Genomic DNA, 25,271 nt, shown 5'->3' with positions numbered 1-25,271 from the left:
TGGATTTTTGCCTTGAACAACGGAGTTTTAATTCTGCTTTCGCCGAAATCGGGTATTCTCTCTCCTTTTACTCTACTCAGCATGTCCATTTCCATATGTTGCATTTTAATTCTTTCCATATTTTGAAACATTGAGGACAATGTTTAGTTTAGGTTTGGGGGTATAGAGTAGATACCATGATAATTTGCCATAATTGAAAACGAACTCCTTCTTCTTTTTTGAAAAAATTGAAAAATTCCAAAAAAAATTGAAAAATCAAATTCAAAAAAATTAAAAAAATTAGAAAAATCATAAAAGTGGAGCTCATTTACCTTGAAATGTTGACTCTTGTGCAAATATGTATTTTTATTAGGAGTCTTAGTCTAGATATTTAGGCACCCTGATTCTAGCACAATTCACATAGTGATAAGAAATTTGCACGCGCACGATCTACCAATACATGTATGGCCTCGATCTTCAAGGTGTTGGATAGGAAGTTACGATTGCCAATCACTTTAGAATACTGAACGAAACTTGACTAGCTTGTTCTTTGGTTGGTTGGGATAGAAGGTGGAGGTTACATTAAGAAAGACAACCATCGAATTTAACTGGGTGCATCAAAAAGGGCTACCTCTTGCAAAGTGTCATGTAATCTTTTGTTTCTTTTTGTTATGTATCAAAAGTGTTTCCTTGTTGTAAAAAAAAAAAAAAAAAACGATGTATATATTCAGAAAAAAAAAATATATCAAAAAAAAAAAACAAAAAAAAACAAAAAAAAATCAAGTATTTATCAATTCCATCATCTCTTGTTCCAAAAATAAAAAGAGAATTGTCAATGTAAATAAGAGTCATGTAAATAGTCATCTTTTGTGTTTTTGTGTTGTAAGCAAGGAGGGTGTATGCCATTGATGTACAACGCGAGTAATTGTGAAATACCTCCAACTCATTCACAATTCTCGTAAAGTCCGGACAGCTAGCTAGATTTCGACCTCAGTTCTTAGCCTGAGAAACTATCTCTTGGTGATTAGTAGTCATAACTTCAGATCTTTCTTTACACATGTGTAGATACACTTTACACTCTTATCACATGTCCTTATTTGTTATCAGTGCTAGGATTGTGCCTTCGATAGCTAGATTGACATCTCCATTTTGCTGTGAGCTTAACTGTTTTGCACATGTCACGTTTGATGGAATCTGAGCTTATATTTTGTCCTTAGGTTTTGTAGGCACACCTCTGGTAAACCTTCACGAGACTTCAACTCGTCCACTAGGGACACTTAGTGGTTTAAAAGGCTTAGTGCATACGCTAAATGCATTCGAGAGACCAGCGACAGTGGTATAGTTAGGATTTCCTTAGTTTTGTTTTACTTGAGGACAAGTAAAATTCAGGTTTGGGGGTATTTGATGAGTGCCAAATATTGTATATTTATCCCTTTTTGTTGGCATTTTAACTCATCTTTTGTGCATTAATTCTACATTTTATCCCATATTCTGTATTTTCATTGTTTTCAAGAATAAATGTTTTTATTAATTAATTTTGCATTTTTAGGTAACAAATAAAGTTCGGATGAGTCGCGGAGCGAAAAGAGCAGAAAGAAAAGTAGTGAAAAGCCGGGAGAAATTACGCAAGGAAGCCGCGAAGAATGGTGCGCACAACCTCATTTTCTACACACAAAAGCGCCTCCGTTCTCAGCCGTCAGATCAGTTCTCAGAAACATCCGACGGTCGCTCCTTCATAGAGCATCAAAATCTGAAGTCTCTGCCAAGCACCACAGCGCTGAAATTCCAAGCCTTCAGATTAGATGGTAGTTGAATCCAACGGTCGCTACCTTGCTGTTCATCTAAGTTTGATATCTCCGACTTACACTACAACACCTAACCTAATCTAGCACCGTTCGTTTCGTTGTATCTCCTCATCCAACGGTCGCTCATCGCTTGCCTCTGCATCACCGTCCGATCTACCTACCAGCTCCACATCCCACGGCTCATCCTCGCTGTTCATCCAATTTGATGAAGCCGCCTAACACCCTAGCAACCGAACCCTACCACCTAACCAGACACCCCCCCGTCTCTCCCAAACCATCGAGCCCCTCTTCCATCACCTCCCCTCTGCAGCTCTGCAGAGGCCATGTCCACCACCTTCTCCACCTCTGCCACCAACTCACTGCCACCACCACACCTCCACCATCATCACCCTATCACCCAGCAACAAAACCCATCTCCCCCTAGCCCTCTAGTTCCCTATCTCCTCACTTTTTCACGCTTCTCTGCCTGAAACCCTAGGCGTGAAAAATTGATGAATTAGGTAACCTAGAGTTGCAATTGAAGCATGGGAAAGGCGCAGCAGACCAAGGAGGGTAATGGGTCGAGTTCAATTTGATGTTGCTACATCAAATTAGGTGAGTAATCACCAACCCTAGCTACTGTTATTTTGGGTGAAAATGGGTAGAGCCCTAATTGTCTGTGTGTATAAATATGGGTGTGGGGGTTGTGTTAAAAACTATGCTTGGAATAGCCAGCATCCAGGACTTTCATGTCCTGTTAATGTTTTTAATTTCAGTTCAATTTCAGTTATGTTCATGTCTACTATGTTCTGTTGATGTTACTGTTAATCCTTTTGCTTCCTGTTAGTGTTAGTTTATCATGTTAGGTTAAATTAATTCCTGTTAGTGTTTCTGTTAATGTGTTCATTGTTAATTTCAGTTGGTTATGTTAATGTTAAATGTTGTAATGCTCCTGTTGATGTTTGTTAATGTTCACTGTCATGTTTAAACTGCTGTCACAATTGATGGAATGATAGGCTAGATATCTGTGAAGCATTGATGTGATTGTGCAATGGAAGAAATCAGTGCTCATAGCAAGCTGATTTTCTTGCCATTCCTTGTGTATGCTTAGGTTGCAGTGTTGATTGAGCATTGGGAGAAACTAGTGCTCATAGCAAGCTAGTTCTCTTACCATTCTTTTAGTATACCTCCTGAATGCCTTAGTCTAGCCTTGCTTCATTTCAGTTTCTTTATCACCCCTGCCCTTGGCCTCAGGCCTTGGTTCATCTTGTTTTGTTTTGTTTTGTTTTTGTTCACTGCTTTATTGCTGTTTAGTTTTTAATCTGTTTAGTTTTTGCCTCACTGCCTTGTCTGTTGCTTCTCTGTTTCCTTCTTCTTTGCCACTGTGTTGCTTTCCTTTCCATTGCTGCAACTCTGTTGCTTCTCTTATTCCACTGCCTTGTGCTGTTGTGCACTGCTTGTGCAGCTGCTACATTGCCTTGCAGCTGCCCTGCTACTGCTACCTGGTGCTGCCATATTTTCTTCCCTTGCAGCTGCTGCTGCTGTTGTTGCTGCCAAGCCTGCTGCCAGGCTGCTGCTGCCCTGCCACTTCTTCTCCTGCCAAGCCAAGTCCAGTTCCTGCAGCCAAGCTCAGATCCCATCCAACTGAGCCCAAGTTCAAATCAGTAAAGCCCAAAGGCCCAGATCCTTGACCAAAACAAAAGCCCAAGGTTTAGTTCACTGAGGCCCACTTCAATAAGGCTCAAAGCCCAGTTTAGGTTAAGGTTAAAAGCCCAATTCAGTCAACTGTGGGCTTAATCAAAAGCCTAAGTTTAAGGCCAAAGCCCATTTACACTTCAAAGACTAACTGAGCCCAAGCTCAGTTCATTTTATTGTTATCAAACCCATTAGCACTCAAAGCCCAATTTAAGCCAAAAGGCTTCAAAGCCCAACAGCAATTTAGGAACCCAATTAGCTAGAACACTCCAAACACACCCGATCTCTGTGGATCGACCCGTACTTGCACGAGCTACAACCGACGACCGTGCACTTGCGGTATTACTGTAGGCCCGCGTTTTATTACGCTTCAATTTTATACACATCTCCGGGCCCACCAAGTTTTTGGCCGGGGATAATTTTTAGACTCTTTTAGAAGCCTACCAATGCTTCCTTTTCTGGGTTTGACCTTCCAATGAAGGTTATTCTTTGAGTTAGTGCAAGAACCTGAAACATAAACCAACTTAGAAATCCCAAGTAATTAAATTAGTGAATCTCAAAATGGAATTCATTTTCTATGATATGCCTTTTAACTCTCTGGTTCAGGTTGTGGATATGTTTGACTAGTTTCAGTGTTTGAGTTGCATGTTTTCTGTAGCTGATATACAGGCTCCTTTATGCTAGTAACGGCATTCAACTGAGAAGTTGAAATGATTATGCTAAATATATTGTTTATCCAGATTATACTTATAGTTCTTGATTTAGTGGCCGCAAATTTCTTCTTGAAATTGCCTTTTTCTGTGACAGGCTTATCAAGAAGCAACCAAGAGATACCTAGCACAAATTGGCAACAATTTTTGGATTTGAGAGTTCTCTTACATGGGTGTATTGGATTAGGACTTAAATAGATATTTAACAATCCTAAAAACTAGGTATTCGATTAGGATTTATAATGAATCATTAAATATCCATGATATTCAATTAGGATAGTTTTGGATTTCACAATATCCTAGGTATTCAATTCATTTAGCAAAATATGTATGTTATTATCCTATATCAATCTCAACCCACACCGCAAGAGTTTCATGGATTCTTATGGACAATTTTTTTTTATCACATCATGCTATGTTTTTACGCCGCCCACCACCAACCACCGCATCACCACCAATAACCACCACCACTGACCACCACCACCACCAGTAACAACCATCACTAACCACCGCCATCGACCACCAACTACCACCACCGAAAACAATCACCACATTCACCATCACTGCCAACCTCCACACATCACCCACCACCTCAACTTACGGATGTTTTTTTTTTTTTTTTGAAAGGAATGTATGATGCAATTTGTAAATCTGAACTTATCTATTATAATCCTAACTTATTTATTATAATCCAAAATTATATATATATATATAAGAATCTATAAGATTCATTTAAGAAACATTATAAATCCACTAGATTCAGGCAAACGACTATTTGTTTTTATCCATACAAATCCAGATCCAATACACCCATGTTAGATAAAACAGTCCACGCAACAATTTTCCTTTTGTCTACTTTCTTGAATGTAATGTGGACAAAAAATATGGGGTCAACTTTTTACACTATAATCATTTTATTTTGCAGTTGAAACTGTTCTTAGTTCATATTACTCTTGTTCTTAATTTAAGAGCAAATCCTATGGGTAGTGTCATTCTTTCAAATGAAAGAGTGCACTACCAATTTGGGCAGATTTCCTATGGGTAGTGTTTACCCCACTTTTCCCCCAAACACGTTCATGCACTCGTTCAGTTCAACGAGTAGTTGGTAGTGAAACATTAGACGGGGGACAGTCCCCGTCAAAAAAATTTGAACTTTTTGAACCAAACGGGGGACAGTACCCCGTTAAAGTAGTTTTTTAGGGTTTTTTTGTTTTGACGGGAGAAAGTCTCCCGTCTAAGTAGGATTTTTAGTTTTTTTTTTTCTTTTTACGGGGGAAAGTCCCCCGTTAAAGTAGTTATTTTAGGTTGTTTTTTTTTTTGACGGGGGAAAGTCCCCCGTCTAAGTAGGATTCTTAGGTTGTTTTTTTTTTGACGGGGAAAAATCCCCCGTTTAGTGTTCCTTTTCATTTTTGTCCATATTGGCTTCACTCATTCATATGAAGGAGTCCTCTTTCATATGAAAGAGTTAGTCTTCATTTGGGGACTACCCATAAGATATGCTCTAAGCAAAACGAAAGCACTATTTATATAATTATTACATTTGCTGTCAATTCAATTTTGGAATTCATGACAAGTAAAGCCCGTCAATAATTATTGACGAGTCGAGCTCGTCGTTAAATACTGATAATTATTGATAGCATTTTGTCGTCATCTAAGATTTTTGACACTTCAATACGACGGACCGTCTGGCAGGAAAGCACTGTCAATAATCCCTATTTACGACGGATCTTGCCTGTCGAAAAAGGTGATTTCTGACGTAGTGTCTGGCATCTGCATCTTAGTTCTTTGCATCTTTTATCTCTAGAATGAGAAACATCTAAATTCCAGATCAAAAATGACCAAAGCTATGCAAAATAGAGGACAAACAAACATAATGCAGATACTAATTTATGTCATTACAAAAAAAGTTAGAATCATGAAAACATATATTGAAGACCACAAATTAGTTTTAACATAACAACCTCGCATTATATCGTTTATAGTTTGCTTCAACAATTCTTGTCTTCTCGTTATTACCGCTCCAACCAAATATATATCTCTTTAAATTTTAATATTACCCTGTCTTAGCGAAAAGCAAGCTCTCACTCCAGAAACCAAATATAACATCTGCAGAAGTCCCCATACGAATTTCAGTTATTTGCATTTGAATAACCCGAGTGATCTTTGTTTTGCGTCTGATCTGTTCAATATCCTCTAACACCTCAACTCTCGGCATTTTTAAGCATCAAACGGTCTAAGGCTCTAAGTTAAATGAATGATGAACCTTTTTCTTTTAATAGATGCAAACTAGCAAAATAAACATTGTTTTTATATATACAAAAAGAAACATGCGATAAAACCGTTATTCTGTGTAAATTTTTTTTGTTTTCTTGAATCACTTAATATTCATGAATAGCTCATATATAGTTCAGCTGTTATAATGTTTCCTTCACGGTTTGCGGGATGGTACTTTGAAGTGTTTTCGTGTTATCAATGAGAAAATTGATTTTTTTTTTAACTCAATATGTTTTTATCTTAATGTATTCTTGGTGTTTATATCAATAGCATGATTCTTGTTTAATTTTGGGAATGAAATTTTTTTTGTACTAAATTAAAATGTAGGTTTTGTTTCGAGGAGAAATAGTTTTGTAAACGAATGTCGAAAGGTAACATCGTCTTTTTCTAACCCCTTAAGAGCTTCTCCGATGGTCATTGTTTGTGTTTCCTATGTGGCAACATAAATAAGACATCCTCAATCTATTTTTCCTTAAAAGTTGAGAGAGAAAAAAATCTATCACCAACGTCATTGCATATAACATATTCTTTTAATAAGTATAAATTTTATTTTCCATAATTAAGATGTTATTAGAGCTAAAAATGACAATCCTGCTAGTGGAGAACTGAATAACAGATGAATCTACGTGGCATCCGATGTGGCGGGATGAAGTGATAAATCCTCATAACCACGTCATTAGGAAAAAAAAAGTAAACAAATACCTAATTTATTTATCTTATGTTTTGTTTACTGAAGAGAAAATTTTCTTTTACTCTTCCATCGGATCACCGCCTATATGGTTTAGATCATTATTTATTTCTTCTTCAAAGATTAACAATCCTCTTATGTTAACCTTTTCATGTCTTAAATCAACCAACCAATGCAATTCAAAACATAACTCTTCCAAGTAAAAAATAAAAACACATTAATTTATGCAACGGAGTTCCAATACAACAAATCAATTCAGTGTGGATCGATCTAACTAAACGTTTATCAACTGCAATTGAAAGATTTTTGAACAGATTAAGGGTTACCCAAAGTTTTCTCTAATTTTCCATTTGATATGTTTGAGGTAAAAAATCATCACCGCATGAGAAAGAGGAAGATAGTAGAAATTAGGTTGATTCATAATTGTAAATAAGCTCCAGATTTTATGGATATTTAATAGAGCAGAAAGTAGTATGTTCTCATAAAGAAAATGATCGGAGGTAGAAGATGGTTAACACTTTTTTTTTCTGATTTTCTTTCTAATGACATGGCAATAAAAAAGCCTTCTCTTTCCGCCAAATCACCTGCCACGATGAAATCAGCTGTTATTCAGCTGTTAGAAGACTGTTCATATACCATTTTCGCTGAACATGGTTAGTTTTTATATTAAAGTCAATTCCATTAAGTAAAAGATGACTAAGACGGTAGACAATGTCAAGAGGAAGTCATCTATACATTGATTTAGGATATTAGGATCGGAGAATGATTTTAGAGAAAATTGATGTGTATTCTAGGTGGATTTTGACATTTATCTTCACACACATGCCATTGCAGAAGCTCTAACCTATATGAGTCTGAGGCACAAATTGGATGCCCTTTAGTGTGCCATTTGGCTGCATATGCAAAAATGGAACGGCTCAAAGCCATAAGCACATAGTGCAGTCACCTTGTGTCTTTTGCTGCGGGCCTGGTTAGATGCAGGTTTATTGAGCTTTTCTTGGAAATTTTATCCTCCACTAGTTATTCTTGACTAGTTGAAAACTTGCAATTACGAAGACTGTGTAAAGTGTACTAAAATAAAACCCAGATAATAATGTACATGTAACAGATGCATTCACTAACAACCTCTCAATTCATAAAATTTAGCTTCAAATATTAAATCTTGTAAATCAAAAAGTTCATCCGTTAATGGTAGATTTCATGTTCTAAGGAGTGATAAGAAAATTGAAAAAATCTCTGGGTCCCTATCAATAAAAGGAATGTTAACTTCATTATGAACAGAACTTGAAGAAATTTTGGAGAAAATTGAATTTGAACCAGATAAAGCTAGGGTTTGTTTTGTTGTTTGATATAATTGACCACCTACATTGATACTGATTACATCAATTTATGATTTTTTCTGAACAAACACAGTGTTCATCTCATTTCCCCCTTCAAATGGTGGAGACATAATTCTGAAAATCTTCGGTAAATAAAAAAGCCAGAACATTACAGAGAATCCTCATTTCCCAGATTTTTGAAGGCATAATTCAATCCAACAAGCCACAAGAGGGTGACTTAAGTCGAAAAGGACAAAGGCTTGATTCACCGACTAGAATTGCATGAGGTGAAATACTCCATCCGTTCCACTTTAGATGATGTTTTTGGAGTTTCACGCATATTAAGAAATGGAAAGAGATATAAAAAAATTCTACTTATACTCTTGAAAAAAGTCTTCAAACGATTAATTGATATTTGTGTGTTTAAAAATAAGCTTATGGTTCCAAGATAAAATGTGAGGGTATTGATGGTAGTTTTGTGGGAAAAATATGAAAACTATCAAGTAATGTGGAACAAAAAAATAACCCTAAATACTCATCTAAAATGGAATGGAGAGTATAAAATAACATCAATATCATTACCATTTCCACTGTCGTTGCGTGCCTACCATGACCACCAACGAAACAAAAATGTCAGGTCGAAAGTCAGCCTGTCTCATACAATTTGTCCTAATTAAGAGTCAGATTTCAATTTTTGGTGTACTCAAAACTCATCTTGCTCTATCAAATATCGTGTTTTATGTATAATAATGAGTAACAAAAGTGATATATGGAGTCTGAACTTGTAGCCTCTAGAAAATTTCTACTTATAGCTGTACATAACACTCAGTTTAAATTGCCCTGACATATGAACTCAAAAATTCTGATTTTAAACTTTGCGGTCGTGGATTTCACACGCAAAAGAAAATCAGGTCTTTCTTTTTTAAGATCAAACAAAAAATTTCATTGAACACCAAAGAACCTTACAAAAACAGAGACACTCCAAACAGAGGCTCACAACCAAATCAGATAACAAAAAGAAAACACGCTCAAGAAATCTAGCTTACCTGAATCTATAGTACTAGGAGGTATCTTGATGTTCCAGCATTCCCAAAAAATTTGGTCTAATATCAAAAGCCTATACTCCACCACTTCTCAAACCAGCACCCTTTTTGGCAAGTTTGTTTGCAGAGAAGTAAACTTCCCTGTAGACATGCCCAATGTTAAGATATCATAATATCTTGACAGCCTTGTATGTATATATGCAGTTATAGAGTATATATTCTTGTTATTTAGGTGTTGTACGATCAGTTATGGTCATATATCTTTGTATATTTTTCTTCCTTTTTTATCCGTTGTAATCCTTTATAAGTTGGCAGCTTTCGCCCATTACAATACACATAGAGAGTTTATCTCATTCAGAGTTGTTGTCGTTCTCTATGCTCATGTTTATCACCCAAATCTAATTCGCCTCAGAATTTTCAAGATCCGCAGCCACCTAAATGAAAATCAGCTAGAGCTGAAGCACTGAACTTACATAAGTAGTGTTAGTGCAAAGAAATTTAACCAAACATGAAACAGAAATTCAGTCGGGTTAGTTCACATTCACAATATAGATTCGTATCAATCTTCCTGAGAACTAGATAACATTGTTAGATATCAGCACTGCCCACTAAAACCCCCAAAAGCTTAAGAACATAATCAAAGAATTCAGCATTTAATAAAGAAATACCCTCCAGTGTAAAGTCTAATGTGCACACCTCTTTAATACATACCAAATTTAGAGAGAACAGGTCTAATAAATGAAGTACACACTCAAACAGAAGCGAGTGTCTCAATGTATTGATAAGCAACATTTTCTTGATTCTCCCGTGTAACTTTTCGAATTTCCTTAAAGCTCATGTCATGTAGATCATAAGCAAAAACTTTATCTTCTACTCGCATTAATACCATGTTCTTCGGAGACTCTCCTTCTACTTCCCTGACAAGTAATACATCGAATTGATATGATAAATAAAAGTCAAATCCTGGATATGCTAATACCACTTCTTGAAGATTAACAGCATATCTTTTGCTCCACCCTGTGTAGTCGGTCTTCATTTCCAAGATTTCAAAATTGGTATGTCTAGACATACGACTGAGTGTAAGATATAGGCGACCCTGACACTCGCCAAAGTTTTTTGGCTCCATATAAAGCTCTTTGTCATAGACTGGCATTCTCATTTCCATTCTTAACTCTCGATCAACATTGAAGTAAAAAAAAGTCCCATCGAAAAATGTGTCTATCCAGTGCAATGAACCATTCCAAAACACACCATTACTCGTGTAACTATGTTAAGGTCTGGAGAAAACCTCTCCAGATAGCTTCCAAGAAGCTGTTTCAGATGAGTATACCTCAATTTGATAACAAAACTAGTGACAAAATCCCTAGGTGACCAACTTAAAGGAACAAAAAAACCATCCATATTAATTTTAACAAATTAAATCAGTTTCACTAAATAGTGACACAAAAATCCCAGCTCAAATAGTAATTAGCAAATTTAATTTTTTTTACTTTGAAAAAACCCAAACGTACCCTTCTTCATCTTCGTCTTCTCTTCTTTCTTTCTCTCCTTCTCCCCACCACCACCAGCGATACCAGATCTCACCAGCAGAAACTTTATGCTTCCCCGACCACACTAGCACCTTCGTATCTCACCACCACCACCACCTTCGTCCGCCTCCTTCAATTCCATCACCACCTTCATTCCCTTAACCCTTAATTGTTGAAATTAGGGTTGCGATTTTAACTTCAGTTGAAGAACAGAGATGGGTTGGTGACGAATTGATGATTGAGATCGATTTTTCAAGGAAGGGATGATGGAGTGGTGACGTTTCTAACAAGGTCTAGGAATTAGATCTAGGAATTGATTCCATGGTGGAAATGAACTACCGATGACGATATGCTCGTGTTGGGAGAAACGGTGGATTTAGAATGATAATTTGAAGTTTTGAAGTATTAAAAAATCTTATCATTTCACTAATTTTTCAATTGAATTGTATACCAGATTTCGTTTTGTTTGACATTTCGTTGGTTTTTATTCTTGAGAATTTGATTTTGATTGTTATTGTAAGGATTTATTGACTTGGTAAAAATCTTATTTCCTTCTACTTTTGATTGTTATTGTAAGGATTTATTGACTTGGTAAATTTAATTCCATTTACATGTTTGATGATGAATTAGATTTATTCTTGAAAATGTTATACCAAATAGTAGTGAGATTAACTTGCCAGGTGCAAAATTTCGTCCCTTGTTTGCTCTGCGTTGGTGGAAATGGGATATGAATATCACAGTTAGTCTTATGTTGCTTGTTGGTGGATTGATTTTTCTAATAGTAGATGAATTTTGAACTGAAGTTTGTCTAAGTACTTTAGTCTAAAATGCTGAGATCAATGAAGTGTGCATTATTGTCTCTTAGTGAGGTCCATTTTATGGGCTAACTTTTTAATTTAAGTCCATGCCAGTTAAAGAACTGGTTAAGGAAAGTGTACAAGTTGTTTGGTTGTGCAATTATTGAAAACTTAAGTTGCGTTTCCACAGTTAACTTAGCAGTTGACATTATGTGGTTTGTTAATGTTGAGCTGCCATGCATACATTTCAAAGTCATATTTTGCAGTTCAATCTGATAGTTATCATCTATGGTTAGAGTGGTTAGACTAGGTACCCCTGTTGAACTTGAAAACTTGTATAAGTACCACAGTGTGGCCCTCTTTTGACTCCTGCACCGACACTTGTGTGCAGCGTAAGTGAAGGAGGCATCTCCCTAAAACATGCTCTTTTTAATTTCCGAGTACCTACTTGAGATGATTTGAGCATATGGAAAGAGAAAAGTAACTATTCTATTCTTGTTGGTCAATATTCTTATATCTTATTACTGATATGTTGGAACTGCTTGTGTTTGATTCAGGGTGTCAGGTACTCAGTCAGACCCATAAAATTGATGCTAGAAAGGAGAGAAAGATGGAGACATTAAAGACTGCTCTTGGGATGAATAAAGTTGATGAAACTTCTTTACTACAGGAAGAAGGGAAACAGGAAACTGTTCTGGAAACAGTGGAATCTGATTCTGAAATTAGGTGAAGGAGAGGGTTCAAAAGAAGGTTTAATAGAGAAAAATGATGGCTAGAATTGAAATGGGAAGCAATTGCAGGTGGTGAATTAGATTGTGGAGCTGAGTAGAGTCAGCTAGGAGATGTTGCTGCCGCTGCTTTCAGATTGGCAGTGTGCAAGTGTAGCTGCTGGTATTGTTGATATGGTTATTGCAGTGATGGGTTTGACATGGTTATTGCAGTGACAGGGTCTTGTGACGAGTTTCATTTGATGCTTCTAGTAAGCTCCGGTTGCAGCTGAAGTTAATATTATAGAGAAGGTGGTACTGGTGTTGGCTTTGAGTTGTTTCTCTATGAAGAATGGTTTGAGATGATGCTTGAGAATGGTTTTTAAGTACAGTTGCAGGTTGAGAGTGTAGAGAAGAACTGAGATGCCTATGTTGGTGGTGATTATGAACTGCAGCTGGTGACAATCAGAATCCATGGAGGAACTGGTATTGCTCTGGTTGAATTAATATGGATATTGCAGGTCCATTTGAAGATCAAACTGAGCCTGAGATGGAGCATTTGTGGTGTTCAGGTATGAGCTTGAACTGAAATGGAAGACAGTAATGCAGTGGGTATGGGATTTGAAGTGAATTTGTAGTTGCAGGTGCAATGAAGTGCTGCAATACAATGAGGAATTGCATGTAAACCTAGATGGAAAGATATACCAGGTGAAGCTGAGTAATGGGTCTTGAGACATAACTGGTGGTATTGCTGTTGAAGCGCAGAAACCAATTACGGTTTCATCTTATTTCTGATGAAACCAAAATCGGTTTCATCGTATTTCAACAATGTATTTCTATCCATGAAGATGTATAATACCTCTTAAAAAATTTCTTGCAGGTGATTTCTCACGAAACCAAGATGAAACCAAAATCGGTTTCATCGTATTTATGATGAAACCAAAATCGGTTTCATCGTATTTTTGGGAGGTGGTGGTGGTGGGCGGTCGTGGTGCTGGTTTTGGTCGGCGGTGGTCGACAGTGGTGGTGCTGGATGGTAGGGTGGCTGGTATTGGTGGTGCAATTACGTAGTATCGGTGGTGGTGGTGGTGGTGGTGGTGGTCGGAGGTGGTGGCGGTGGTGGTCGACAATGGTGGTGCTGGATGGTAGGGTGGCTGGCAGTGGTGGTGCAATTGCGCAGTATCGGTGGTGGGGGCGGGGGGGGGCGGCGGGGGAGGCGGTGGTGGTCGGTGGCGGGGGGTGGTGGTCGGGGTGGGGGGTGGTGGTGGTGGTGGTGGCGGTGGTGGTGGTGGTGGCGTGGTGGCGGCGGTGGTCGGTGGTGGCGGGGGTGGTCGGTGGTGCGGCGGGGGGGGGTGGGGTGGTGGGGGGGGGAGGGGGGGGTGGTGGAGGTGGGTGGTCAGTGGCGGCGGCGGAGGTGGTGGTCGGAGGTGGCGGCGGTGGTCGGTGGTGGAAGGTGGCGTTGGCGGTGGTCGGAAGTGGTGGCGGTGGTTATCGGTGGCGGCGGTGCTTACTGGTGGTTGTTTATTTCTTGTTGGGGGTGACAATATAATAAGAATTAAAGTGTGGTTGATTTTTGTTTTTGTTGGGGTGATTTAAACTAGAATGGTAATATAGACAGTTTGTATTAAATGGGATTTTTGTGAACAATTTGTTTTGTTGGAGTTTTTGTATATAGATAGTGACATCTTTAGGGTTATAATTCGCGGACCGATTTGATAATTGACAATAAAAGATGTAGGTTCTGCAACCAACCAAATGCAAACAACTTTGTAGTGAGGTGACTTGAGTGGGTCGTATGCTAAACTGACACTAAAAAGTTGTTCATAACCTTTCTCACGTTTCTTAGATTCACAAATAATTGAGCGATATTGTCTCGTAGACGGATTGCAAACGTAATATGTGCTATAGAAGTCGTCCACGGGTCTGGGGTTGCTCCTGCAACACATGAGACCATTGCAAGATTGCACTATCGTTATACCTAATGGATCATTAATAAAATCCAGTGTTTTGAAGGGAGCAGAGGATGTGGTCCATGTGGATCCATCAAGGGGAACGTATTGGAGTCTTGAGGAAACACCACATGATCCATCGATTTGTGTGTATAGGCCCCGGATTGAAAGTGATTTTTGGAGTTTATTGTATTTGTTGCAGAAAAATGGATCAGAAATGAGGGTAAACCACTGTTTCGATACATATTTAAATACTAGCAGGGATTTAACTGGTAAACGTAATAGAATCTGGGTTAACATATCAACGTTGCTAACTAGAACAGATGCTAATGTTGCTGATGACGATGATGATGGATTGTTGCAATCAGAAAGAAAAGTCATCTTGCTTGAAAATTAGAGACAAATTAGTTCAGTTTCAGTAGCGATTACCTGACAGTAAGGCTCACGGAATTCCCTTCAACATCTGATGTGGTTCATGAGGAAGAAAGTATGTATAAACCCTCCAATTTTTATAAATCCCCAATTTTATCAGTACAAACTGTAAAAGCTCAAACTTGCAGTTATCAACATCACGTGATAATGACATTATTTTAGTTGATTGGCTGTCACCACAGTGATGTCAAATCACTTTTGGTCATGATCACAATTTTGACAAATGCTTGTAATCTTGCTTTTCTTACATATATCAGAACAAAATTTACCCACAAGAAATTGGAGTTCACATATTTAAGAAAACACTAACTGATATGATTATTGATTATACATTATGGATAATTTCAATTGTACGTATAAAATTATTGCACTTGAGATTCTTAGGTCTTAATTCTTTAGTTATCACCACAGTGATACTAGAGTGTTTTATCTTAGAAATAATAATAATTTTATTGTAAGCACGAATACGCCAAGCCATAAAGGTAAGGTTTAGTAGTTATTATGGCATTATTTTTGAGTTGTTTGGAAATCACCACGGTGATGTCAAATAATTTTTCCAGTCATAACCGTTATTATGTCAAGTGCTTATAATATTGTTTTGCTTAAATGTATTAGAACAACAATTGCCCACAGGTAATTTGAGTTCACATGTTTAAGATAACATTGAAGTGTACAATATCTAATCATATATTATGGTAATTAAATAATTGGCACATGATTTTACGTTATTTCTTAAAGGTGCATAAAAGAAAATTTACATAAATTAACTCATTATCGAGTTGAGTAACCCATTATGGATTTTGTTTTTCATATTTTCATGAATATATTATTATGTTGTTTTATCCAAAACTTATTGCATCCTCTATACAAAATTGAGGTTTTATTTTGGATAAATTACTCCATATTTGTGAAAATTTATGATCTTCATTGCATATTCTAACACCTTCATTTTAATCCACTATTCCTTATTCATCACGATTTTTTAAGCTTGCATCAAATTAAACTAGTGATGCATCAAAGAATTTTTCTTCAATGAAATTTCATTATTGAAACATACTTATAGATTTGCTCAATGTTTGTTTTTGGTTAATAAAGGTTCGCCATGTTTGGATATTTTTCAATTAAAGGGATTTGATGTATTCATAATTTATATGTATGCCATGCTTTTGAATAAATATTTGTGATTAGTGTTTTTTGGGTTACTCATAAATGTTTTATAATCGACTAAATTTATGATCAGATCAAGTATGTACATATGATTGAGTGGGACTGTGCAATATCACAGGAAAAGTTAGTGTGATGTTTACAATTGCACATGTTTGTTGAGTACTTTAGTCATCACCACAGTGATGCTAAACTCTTATCTTGTAAGTGTTGTATGTTCTGAGTCATCTTAGTTTGATTTAACGATTAGAATAATATTTCTCACAAGTAGTTTTGGTTCACAAGTTTAAACAAGCATTAAGGTTATCTAAATGTTTCATATATATGTGAAATAATAGCCACCCACAGGTGACTACAATTCACATTATATTAGGTTGAACATATTTAGGATTATTGGAGTTTGTTAATACATTTTAGGACGTGAGTTTCCCATATGTGATTCTAGTTGTAGTATTTGACAGACGTAATGTTGAATTATGAGAATGTAGAATATCCACAAATATTTTTCATGTCTTACTTTGTTCCTTGATAGAGTTTTACCCACAGGAGAATCCTATTGAAGGTATGAAACTATTTTAAGCTTAATTGTCATTTATCTCTGTTATAACTTTCAGTTTTTGTTCTTATTAATTGTTGATTATGATTATTTTGTAGACTTTTAATTAATTGTCCAATTTTTGGAAGATAAAATTTGTTTATCACCTGATGTTGTTTTCGCGTTATTGCGTACATCTATCAATTGCATTATGAATCTCAATATGTGGATGTTTTCTCGAACATTCATTATTGAAATTGAGAGGCAATTATAGAGAAAGTGAAAATCATAAAGTATGACAAAGGTGGTGAATATTGTGAAAGGTATGAGAAAACAGGATAATATCCCAAATCTTTCACGTAATATCTCCAAAAGTTTGGAACTGTTGTTCAATACACAAGGCCAAATTATCCTTGGCATAATGGTGTATAACAAAAAGCAAAATCATACTTTTATGAAAATAGTTAGAAACATGATGAGTTATGCATAATTTCCACACATCTGTGAATGCATGTTCATTCTACAACTGTATGATTTAAATAGATTTCCGAATAAAGCAGTTTCAAAGACAAACTTTTGACTAGAAAGGTTGGAAACCTAGTTTAGATCACCTTTAAGTTATGGTTGTTCAGTTGGAGGTGAGGCTTACATTTCCAAGAATGAAAATTGGATTTGAAAACTATTATTGTTTTCGTTGGTTTTCCTAAATAATCCAAATGGTATTATTTAATGTTCTAACTGTAGTATGAGATTTGTTGAAACCAAAAATATAAATTCATTAGTGATGGCATCATCGGTGGGAGTTCGTGGATATATCTGTTCAAGAAGTCATGATAATCATCCTTTATTTAAGATTTCTACATATATTGTGAATCTTCTCATTGTCGGAATGTTAGATAATGAAATACCACAAATTGTTGATCCTATATTCCATAATAAAACTACCGCCAATAAAGAAATTTCCTGATAACAACATTTACTAGCATTAAGAAGGTCTCAAAAGAGATTGAAAGAAAGTTGTTCATGTTGTTTCAGTGATTTGCTTACAAGGATTTATTTCATTTTGATATGGAATGGCAAAGACTCGGTTTCTGGTTCACAAACTATTATGTGTATAATAATAATTTTGGTTAATGGATTGATGCTATGTGAGATAAAATCAATGGTTGAACGTCAAGTCCGGGATATTATTTAGTTGCCTGAACGACACAAAACAGTTGTGTGCAAGTGGGTCTTTCAGCCCTAGCATGACTGTAATAACATAACTAAATGATATAAAGCCCGAAGTGCAACCAAAGTTTTATTGAAATGATGCATTGATTATAACTAATTTTTTCTCTCGTGTCAAAGAAAGACTTATTCAGAATTATCATCGTATTATTAGTAGCTCAGTATGATTTAAGAGTTGCATTACTCAAATGTGAAAATAGCCTTTATTAATGATAAATTTTAGTCTACAATTTTTAGAAGTAAAAGTATGAAATTTAAGCAGCTTCCCATAATGGTATATTAAATTCAACAAAAATATAAATGTTTCAAGTTTTGGATGAAATTATTACAGATTTATGCATATACCTCAAGATCAGTGGGAGAAATACATACTCTCGGTCATGTATGTTAAGATATACTACCTACAAGTAGTGATCTTGACTTTATGCATATCTCTATATTTTTTGAAATAAAGGATATCAATGAAGCTTACCATGTGATAATACATATCATATGGATTACTAAAGCTCTCATATAAGGCATATATCGAATATTCGAAGAATTTTGAGATAATAACATATTTAATAGATTTTATTTCATGTTGGATAGAGGATATAAATTTAATCTTCATTACGTTTTAATTATGATATGAAACTTGTAACAAGTTGTTGATATGTTAACTATATGCCTTAAGAATCGAAGAACAAATTACGGGAAAACTATCAAGAATTTTGAGATATTATCTTAACTTTTATGTCTTACAATTAGTTAGCAAACCCAACTAGAGAGTTGATTGGGTTTTCAGTCTTCAGTTTTGTGGATGTATGGATTATATAAATGGATAATCCATTAATGCTAGTCCCACAATTGAGTTTGAATATTTATGACTGCGAGACTTAGAAACTTAAGGTTTGTCTCTACATTGCTGAAATTTATCGTCTTAGCTTCGCAGCATCAAAGCACGATATGATACAAAAGGAACAAAACACATGAACCTTGAGTATATATGCGTGAATTAAGAAATTCAGGGGCAATATTTGTTCATGTATCACTTAAGCACATTTCATTCGGATATGCACTTAATGAACAATTACGTTTTAAGATCTCTTAAGAAAATATTAAAATCTCAGGTCTATGGGAGTAATTGATTACTGAATTCAGCTAATTTATGTGCTTATTTTTGAACACTTATTGAGCTCTTATTAATGTATTCTGAATATATTTCTGTATCCATGTATAGTATATTTTTATGTGAATGGATGAATGTTTACGGAAATCGTCTTTCTTAAAGACATCACTGGACCATTATGATACTCCTATTTAAGGCCTAGTTGAGTGAGGTACTCATGTTGTGGTACATGGAAGGGAACATGTTGATAACAGGACAATGTGCCACCACTATGACTCGCATGAGTAGTTTGCTTGATCAAGGTATTACATTAACTACTAATGTATTATGTTTAGAAATTACGCGCGTCTTATGTTTCTTGAAATTAACCATTAATAGATTATCACATGGACCAGTGGGAGAATGTAAGATAATTTTTTATAGGATAATTATCTTTATTGGGCCCATGTGAGAATCTGGTTATACTTAGGATATTGCTAAATATCTTATCCATGATTTATATAAGGAGTTAGTATCCTATTTATGCTCTTCCTTTATGGACGGTCGAGATCTAATGTCTAATACTAGAACCCTAGGAACTCGGTCCTCTCTCTACCTATGAAAGGGAAACAATGATTGTATCTAAGGAATTACTCATTGTGCTTAAGGTCAAGAGAGAGAAACCACGACATCCACAAGGTATTACCGTTGTTCCAGATTGATTAATCACAGTCTAAGGATTACGCTATAAGGTATTTCTTATATACTATTCTTGCATATTTATTGTGTGATTATCATGAAGTTCACGATCCTAATTAAGTATTTATAAAATTAAATCTTATAAATTAATGCAGTTCTATCTAAATAATTTTGAATTAACCATCTCAAAAAATTTAATAAACATGACGCCCTCGATGCGACCAAGTAGCTTGCATGTGGTATGCTAGCCAGATTCAATCGATTTATAAGCTTTTTGGATACACATTCAAAAATTGCATTTTAACTTCCGGAAACAAAAAAGTCAGAGATTAATTTGAGTACACATTTTCAAAATCACTTCTAAAAATCAAAAAGATAACTTTTTATGAAACAAAATGTTTTTGCTTCCAACTTTTCATTATGGTATCCAAACGCGATATTGCTCTCCAAGATTTTCAGTGTCGGTCAATTCTAGGTGGACCGGGCTTGTTAGCCACTTAAAGCCCAATAGTTTTCTCTTTTTCCTCTCTTCTCAATTACCACTACGACTGAGCTCATAAACGGTAGTCCTCCCTGATCAGAAGAAGAGAGAAATGTCAGTTTCACAACACAAAATTGCTCAAAAATATCTCAAACCCTAATTTCTTCTCCCGATCTCTATTTCAGGTAAAATTTCCGTTCTTTCTTACTATGAATTTCTATCTAAGATTTCAGTAAAGCTTGCCCTAAATCAAATTTCAATCCCTCTAGATTCCAGACACAAGCAGATTAGGTTTTCCCAATTTCTTTCATCATTTTTTTTTTCATTGAATTGATAAGAAGTCAGTGGATGTCATGTTGATGGTTGAAATTCACAGTGTAATTACGTGTAATTCAATGTCTGCTATGAACGAACAAATATTCAATTAGGTTTTCGCAATTAGTTTAATACATGATTGCAAATTTACTGACTGTAGGGCGAAGGAGAAGAACATGGCTATGGCTGATGTGATGAAGTCTTGTTTGGATTCTATTCGACAAGTAAGTTTGGGTAAATTTGTGTTTCTTTTGTGCTGGTATTTTGTGCCACATTGTATAAGATCCTTCAGTCATCTATTCATGTATATATCTGGATTATTTTTTATGTACATGCGATTGGATTGATTCGGCAACAAGTTTGAAGTTATTCAAGGTAGTAATTTCACTTGATGTTGATTAGATATCGGAGGAAGTAGAAGGTGCAGTAATTTACCTGGATGCTGGTTGCACAGAAGCCTTCCAGTTTATCGGAGCGGTTCCATTGTTATTGGAACTTGGAGCTTGTGCAGTTTGCAGTCTTGAAAACGCATCTGCTCTTGATGCTGTAAGTGACGTTTCATTTTTCTAAGTTATTGAAATTGAATCATTTGTATCCAAATGATTGCTTTTCCACTCTACTGAAGTGATTAGAGTGTATTTGTTATGCAAATAAGGTAGAAAGATGTTTTGGATGAAGTTGCAATTATTCTTGAGTTGTCTTTTCTTCTATTTTCTACCACAGCCAACATTTCAAGTTTCTCGGTAAGTTGGCTTTAGTTTTTTTAAGTTGGCTTTAGAGTGTCATTGTTGCGATGAATAGTCTGAAGTTTAAACCATGCCATATTAGAGTTAAAAGAGATGTTTTCTCTCGTTAGTATACATTATTATCCAGTTCTCTGCCTGAATGCCTGTCAAGCTTCTTCTAATATTAGGCACAGTCCCATCGTTGCAATTCGGAAATTCCTCATTGTAGGTCGTGTTAAATTCTTTTATTCCCGAAAAAATGTGTCTTTTTCCGCTCATTTTATAACAGGTTGATCATAACTCATAAGTGGGTTGGAGTCTTTGAGATTCGAGATGGTATTGGAGTATCAGTGTAAAATGACACTTTTCTGATTCATTGTTTCTGTTTAGGTGGTCGACTGGAACTTAAATGGCAAGAATGCAAAGAAAATGGTGGCCATTACATCACGTCTTTTAAGCGACGCGCATCGGTATATTCTTCGCTGCCTGAGCATGCATCAAGCTATTCTTCATTGCACCATCTTTACATCTATCTCAGAGGTGCCTTTTCAATTCTCCACCTGTTCAAGCTCCTTTAAAACTTGGCTTAGGTTTCTCGCCCTCGAATCACTTAAGTAACCCGTGTAAGAATGACGCGTCTGTCATTTGAATTGGTTTTGCATGGATTTGTAAACTCATCTCTAATCTTTTGATAGTTAAGTCTTTTTATTGATGTCATATTTTATCTTCTTCTTCTTCTTTTTTTTTTTTTTTTTTTTTTTTTTTTTCTTTTATGAACTTTAGGTAGCTCACTCAACATATCCTGACTCACCATTAGGACCAGATGCCTTTCGTGAATATGAATCCTTACTTCTCCAAGATTATGAGGAGCTTGTTAGAAAGTGTGAGATAGAGAAGAAAAGTTCATCTCGTCCCAGTGTCTTTGGACGATCAGAAGCAAGCATCCTCGGTGAAAATTTAGCATCAGAAGATGAAGGTTGGTCAAAATTTAGTCCGAGCGAAGAAGAAATCCCTCGTACACCAAGAGAAAATTTGGATGAACCAAACTCACTGGTTACCAAAAGAGACGGTTTGTTTCGAGTCGATATATCTGTCAACCACTTCCCTATGATTTTATGCCCTCTATCTCCGAGAGTGTTTGTCTTGCCTTCAGAGGGAACAATCGCAGAAGCATGCTTATCATCTGAACATGAAGATTCTCTTGGTCCTGGATTGCCTTCCATAAGTACTGGAGTGCCTTCTGATGGCGAGGACACTCCACCTGGAGCAATCCTTACCGCTCATCTACTTTACCATCTTGCTGCGAAGGTAGTGAGTTAGCTTTAATTTATTTGTTCTTATTTTAATTCATTTTCGGTAACTTATTAAAATGTGTAATTACGGATCTAAAATTGATTTATGCGGCTCATTCGTTTGGTGACCATAATCAATTGCAGGCCTGTAATCTATTACTTCGTAGGTTAATAAACAAAGCGTTACTCTGGGTAGCTATTAGCTATTATTAAATCTTAACCATAGCTTCTGCTTCTTACATGTAGATGGATTTGAAAATGGAGATATTTTCTCTAGGTGACTTGTCGAAAACCATTGGGAAGATTATGATGGACATGTCAAGTCTTTATGATGTTGGCAGACGAAAAAGATCAGCAGGTTTATTACTTATTGACCGTACGCTCGATTTGCTTACCCCATGCTGTCATGGTGACTCACTTGTTGATCGTATCTTCTCGTCTCTGCCTCGTAGGCAAAGATCATCATCTTCCTCTGTAAACCAAAACAAGCATGGCCCTGGCACGATACAACGTGCTCCACTAGATGCTCAGATACCACTTGGAAAACTTTACACCAAAGAAGAACCTGCCATTTGGCCGATAGAAGGAATTGAGGCTTTTTTAAGTGGTTGGAGTTCAAATGAACCTTCAAGTCCAATCCCTGTTCCTACTGATAGAAGCACAATTTCTGGCGAAACTTCTGCACAATCTGAAATTGGATCACCTAGTGGGTCGTTTGTAACGACTGAAAATCATCGTGGAGCAGAATATTTAGAAGCATTAATGGATAGAAAAACAAAAGATGCGGCAATACTGATAAAGAAATGGCTCCAGGAAACTATGCGCCAAGAAAAAGTGTCTGTCAATGTGAGAACTCGCACAAGCTTTCCAGCGGCATCAGATTTGCAGTCTATGGTGAAAGCTGTGGCAAAGGATCAGTCATCTTTATTGAGGAACAAAGGGATTATTCAACTAGCTATAGCTGCGGCATATTCCTTAAGTGAACCTCATACTTCTCATTGGGATGCATTTGTCAGTGCTGAGAAAATATTGAACGCAAGTTGTGGAGATACTAGCCAAACTCTTTCTGCTCAAATCCGGGATCTCATCAATACGAGTGTTTTGGTCAAAACGCCAGATCAGACAGAGCAGAATAAAGAATCTTCTCAGGGTCTTCTATCTTTCCGAGATGCTCTTCTCCTTGCAATCACGGGATATATCTTGGCTGGTGAAAATTTTCCGACAGCCGGGTCTGATGGTCCTTTTTCATGGGAAGAGGATCATTGTTTGAAGGAAGCTATAGTGGATGCACTACTTGAGAATCCATCTGGTGCTAGGTTGAAATTTTTCCATGGCATGGAGGAAGTTCTTGAAGCTAATTTAAACAAGCACAAGTCTGAAAAATCTAAAGAAGATTCTTCCAATCAGTCAGCATTGGAGGACTTCGATGATGATCAATGGGGTAACTGGGGTGATGAAGATGCAGAAAGTAACAACGAACAAGTGTACGGTGATATGCAACTCAAGTTGGAATTGCGTGATAGGGTGGATAATCTTTTCAAATTCTTTCACAAATTATCCAGTCTTAAAACGAAAAATGTAACACTCAGAAATGGACCACTGGGATTAGAAAGCAGCTATGGAGGGGATCCTTATATGGGCAAAGGATTGCTTTATAAACTTCTCACCATGGTTCTTGGCAAGTATGAAGTACCTGGATTGGAGTACCATTCATCTGCAGTCACAAGGCTTTTTAAAAGCGGATTTGGTAGATTTGGCCTTGGACAGGTATAATTTCTTTTAGGAAGCTTCTAATATTAGGCACAGTCGCATCTTTGCAATTCGAAAATTCCTCATTGTAGGTCGTGTTAAATTCTTTTATCTCCAAAAAAATGTGTCCTCTTCTGCTCATTTTATAACAGGTTGATCATAACTCATAAGTGGATTTGAGATTCGATATGGTATTGGAGTATCAGTGTAAAATGACACTTTTCTGGCTGGTATGGATGCTAAATTTTTAATTCAAATTCTGCAGGCAAAACCGAGTCTCGGTGACCAAAATGTTATTCTGGTTTTTGTAGTTGGTGGAATCAACTGTCACGAGGTTTGAAATTTTTTCTACTATTGAACTATTAAAATTAAACCACAGAATGCATATTTTTGTGTAGTAATTCTTGAGAAATTAGAACAATATATTAGGTTCTTTCGAACAGAATGAGTTAAATGATGATTTTGGCGTTTTTCTTTGTCTTACTGTCATTTAAGGTCCTTGAAGCGCGGGAAGCATTGTCACAGAGTGGAAGACCGGATGTTGAGTTGATCATCGGCGGTACGACTCTTTTAACTCCAAATGATATGCTTGATTTACTATTGGGATCCTAACTAAATTTAGTTCGTAGTGCTTACTAACATTCTCCGAGTAAAAAAGAAAATTGAGTTACTAGAAGTTTTGGATAGAAATTCAACAGTGTGTTTTTATATGCCTTACGCATTTGTCCTTGTAACAAATGTGATATAATATTTCATGCGTAAATAGAGTGAACAAAGGTTGGCTATCTTTAAACCTTTTATTACATGAATGTTACAGTTGAAATTAGCTTTTTGTAACGAGGGTGATCCAGCCCTTGGATCATCTCCATGGGTTGATAATTGAACTCTGTAATGAAATAAATACATAAGCTTGACCTTTTCTTTTTAAGATAGTAAAATACTCCCTCCGTCCCACTTCTAAGTGACCTATTTGATTTTAGATTTTGTCCCAATGATAAGTGACCTATATCACTAAACAATGAGATATTCCGGAATTATCCTTTTAGTTAATTATAAATAATATATGAAATATGTATAATTTGATAGGC

General features: G+C 36.2%; 2 protein-coding genes across 2 annotated transcripts; one reads left to right on the top strand and one right to left on the bottom strand.

Annotated features, from left to right (window-relative positions):
- Positions 1-10,243: 10,243 nt before the first annotated feature.
- Positions 10,244-14,855, bottom strand: LOC113305002 (F-box protein At5g07610-like). Its single transcript, XM_026554119.1, has 3 exons — positions 14,250-14,855; positions 10,777-10,840; positions 10,244-10,710 (listed from the first exon to the last, which is right to left on the bottom strand). Exons 1-3 carry the CDS (start codon positions 14,853-14,855, stop codon positions 10,244-10,246), a joined length of 1,137 nt encoding a protein of 378 aa, XP_026409904.1.
- A 5,311-nt stretch (positions 14,856-20,166) lies between these two features.
- LOC113304287 (sec1 family domain-containing protein MIP3-like) lies at positions 20,167-25,006 on the top strand. Its single transcript, XM_026553362.1, has 8 exons — positions 20,167-20,287; positions 20,578-20,641; positions 20,820-20,963; positions 21,533-21,682; positions 21,926-22,450; positions 22,681-24,201; positions 24,449-24,517; positions 24,679-25,006. Exons 2-8 carry the CDS (start codon positions 20,594-20,596, stop codon positions 24,793-24,795), a joined length of 2,574 nt encoding a protein of 857 aa, XP_026409147.1. The 5' UTR covers positions 20,167-20,287; positions 20,578-20,593; the 3' UTR covers positions 24,796-25,006.
- Positions 25,007-25,271: the final 265 nt, after the last annotated feature.

This window comes from Papaver somniferum, chromosome 8 (genome assembly GCF_003573695.1).
Source record: "Papaver somniferum cultivar HN1 chromosome 8, ASM357369v1, whole genome shotgun sequence".
Lineage (NCBI taxonomy): Eukaryota > Viridiplantae > Streptophyta > Magnoliopsida > Ranunculales > Papaveraceae > Papaver > Papaver somniferum.
Note: the sequence above shows the minus strand (reverse complement) of the source record. Positions and strands in the feature narration are given on the sequence as shown.

Coding starts and splice junctions, on each gene's coding strand:
- LOC113305002 (XM_026554119.1), bottom strand. CDS start 14,855: ATGACTTTTCTTTCTGATTGCAACAATCCATCATCATCGTCATCAGCA. Junction 10,841..14,249: donor CAGAACCTACATCTTTTATT/GTCAATTATCAA, acceptor TTTTGTCACTAG/TTTTGTTATCAAATTGAGGT. Junction 10,711..10,776: donor GAAGCTATCTGGAGAGGTTT/TCTCCAGACCTT, acceptor TGCACTGGATAG/ACACATTTTTCGATGGGACT.
- LOC113304287 (XM_026553362.1), top strand. CDS start 20,594: ATGGCTATGGCTGATGTGATGAAGTCTTGTTTGGATTCTATTCGACAA. Junction 20,964..21,532: donor ACGCATCTGCTCTTGATGCT/GTAAGTGACGTT, acceptor GTTTCTGTTTAG/GTGGTCGACTGGAACTTAAA. Junction 24,202..24,448: donor GTAGATTTGGCCTTGGACAG/GTATAATTTCTT, acceptor CAAATTCTGCAG/GCAAAACCGAGTCTCGGTGA.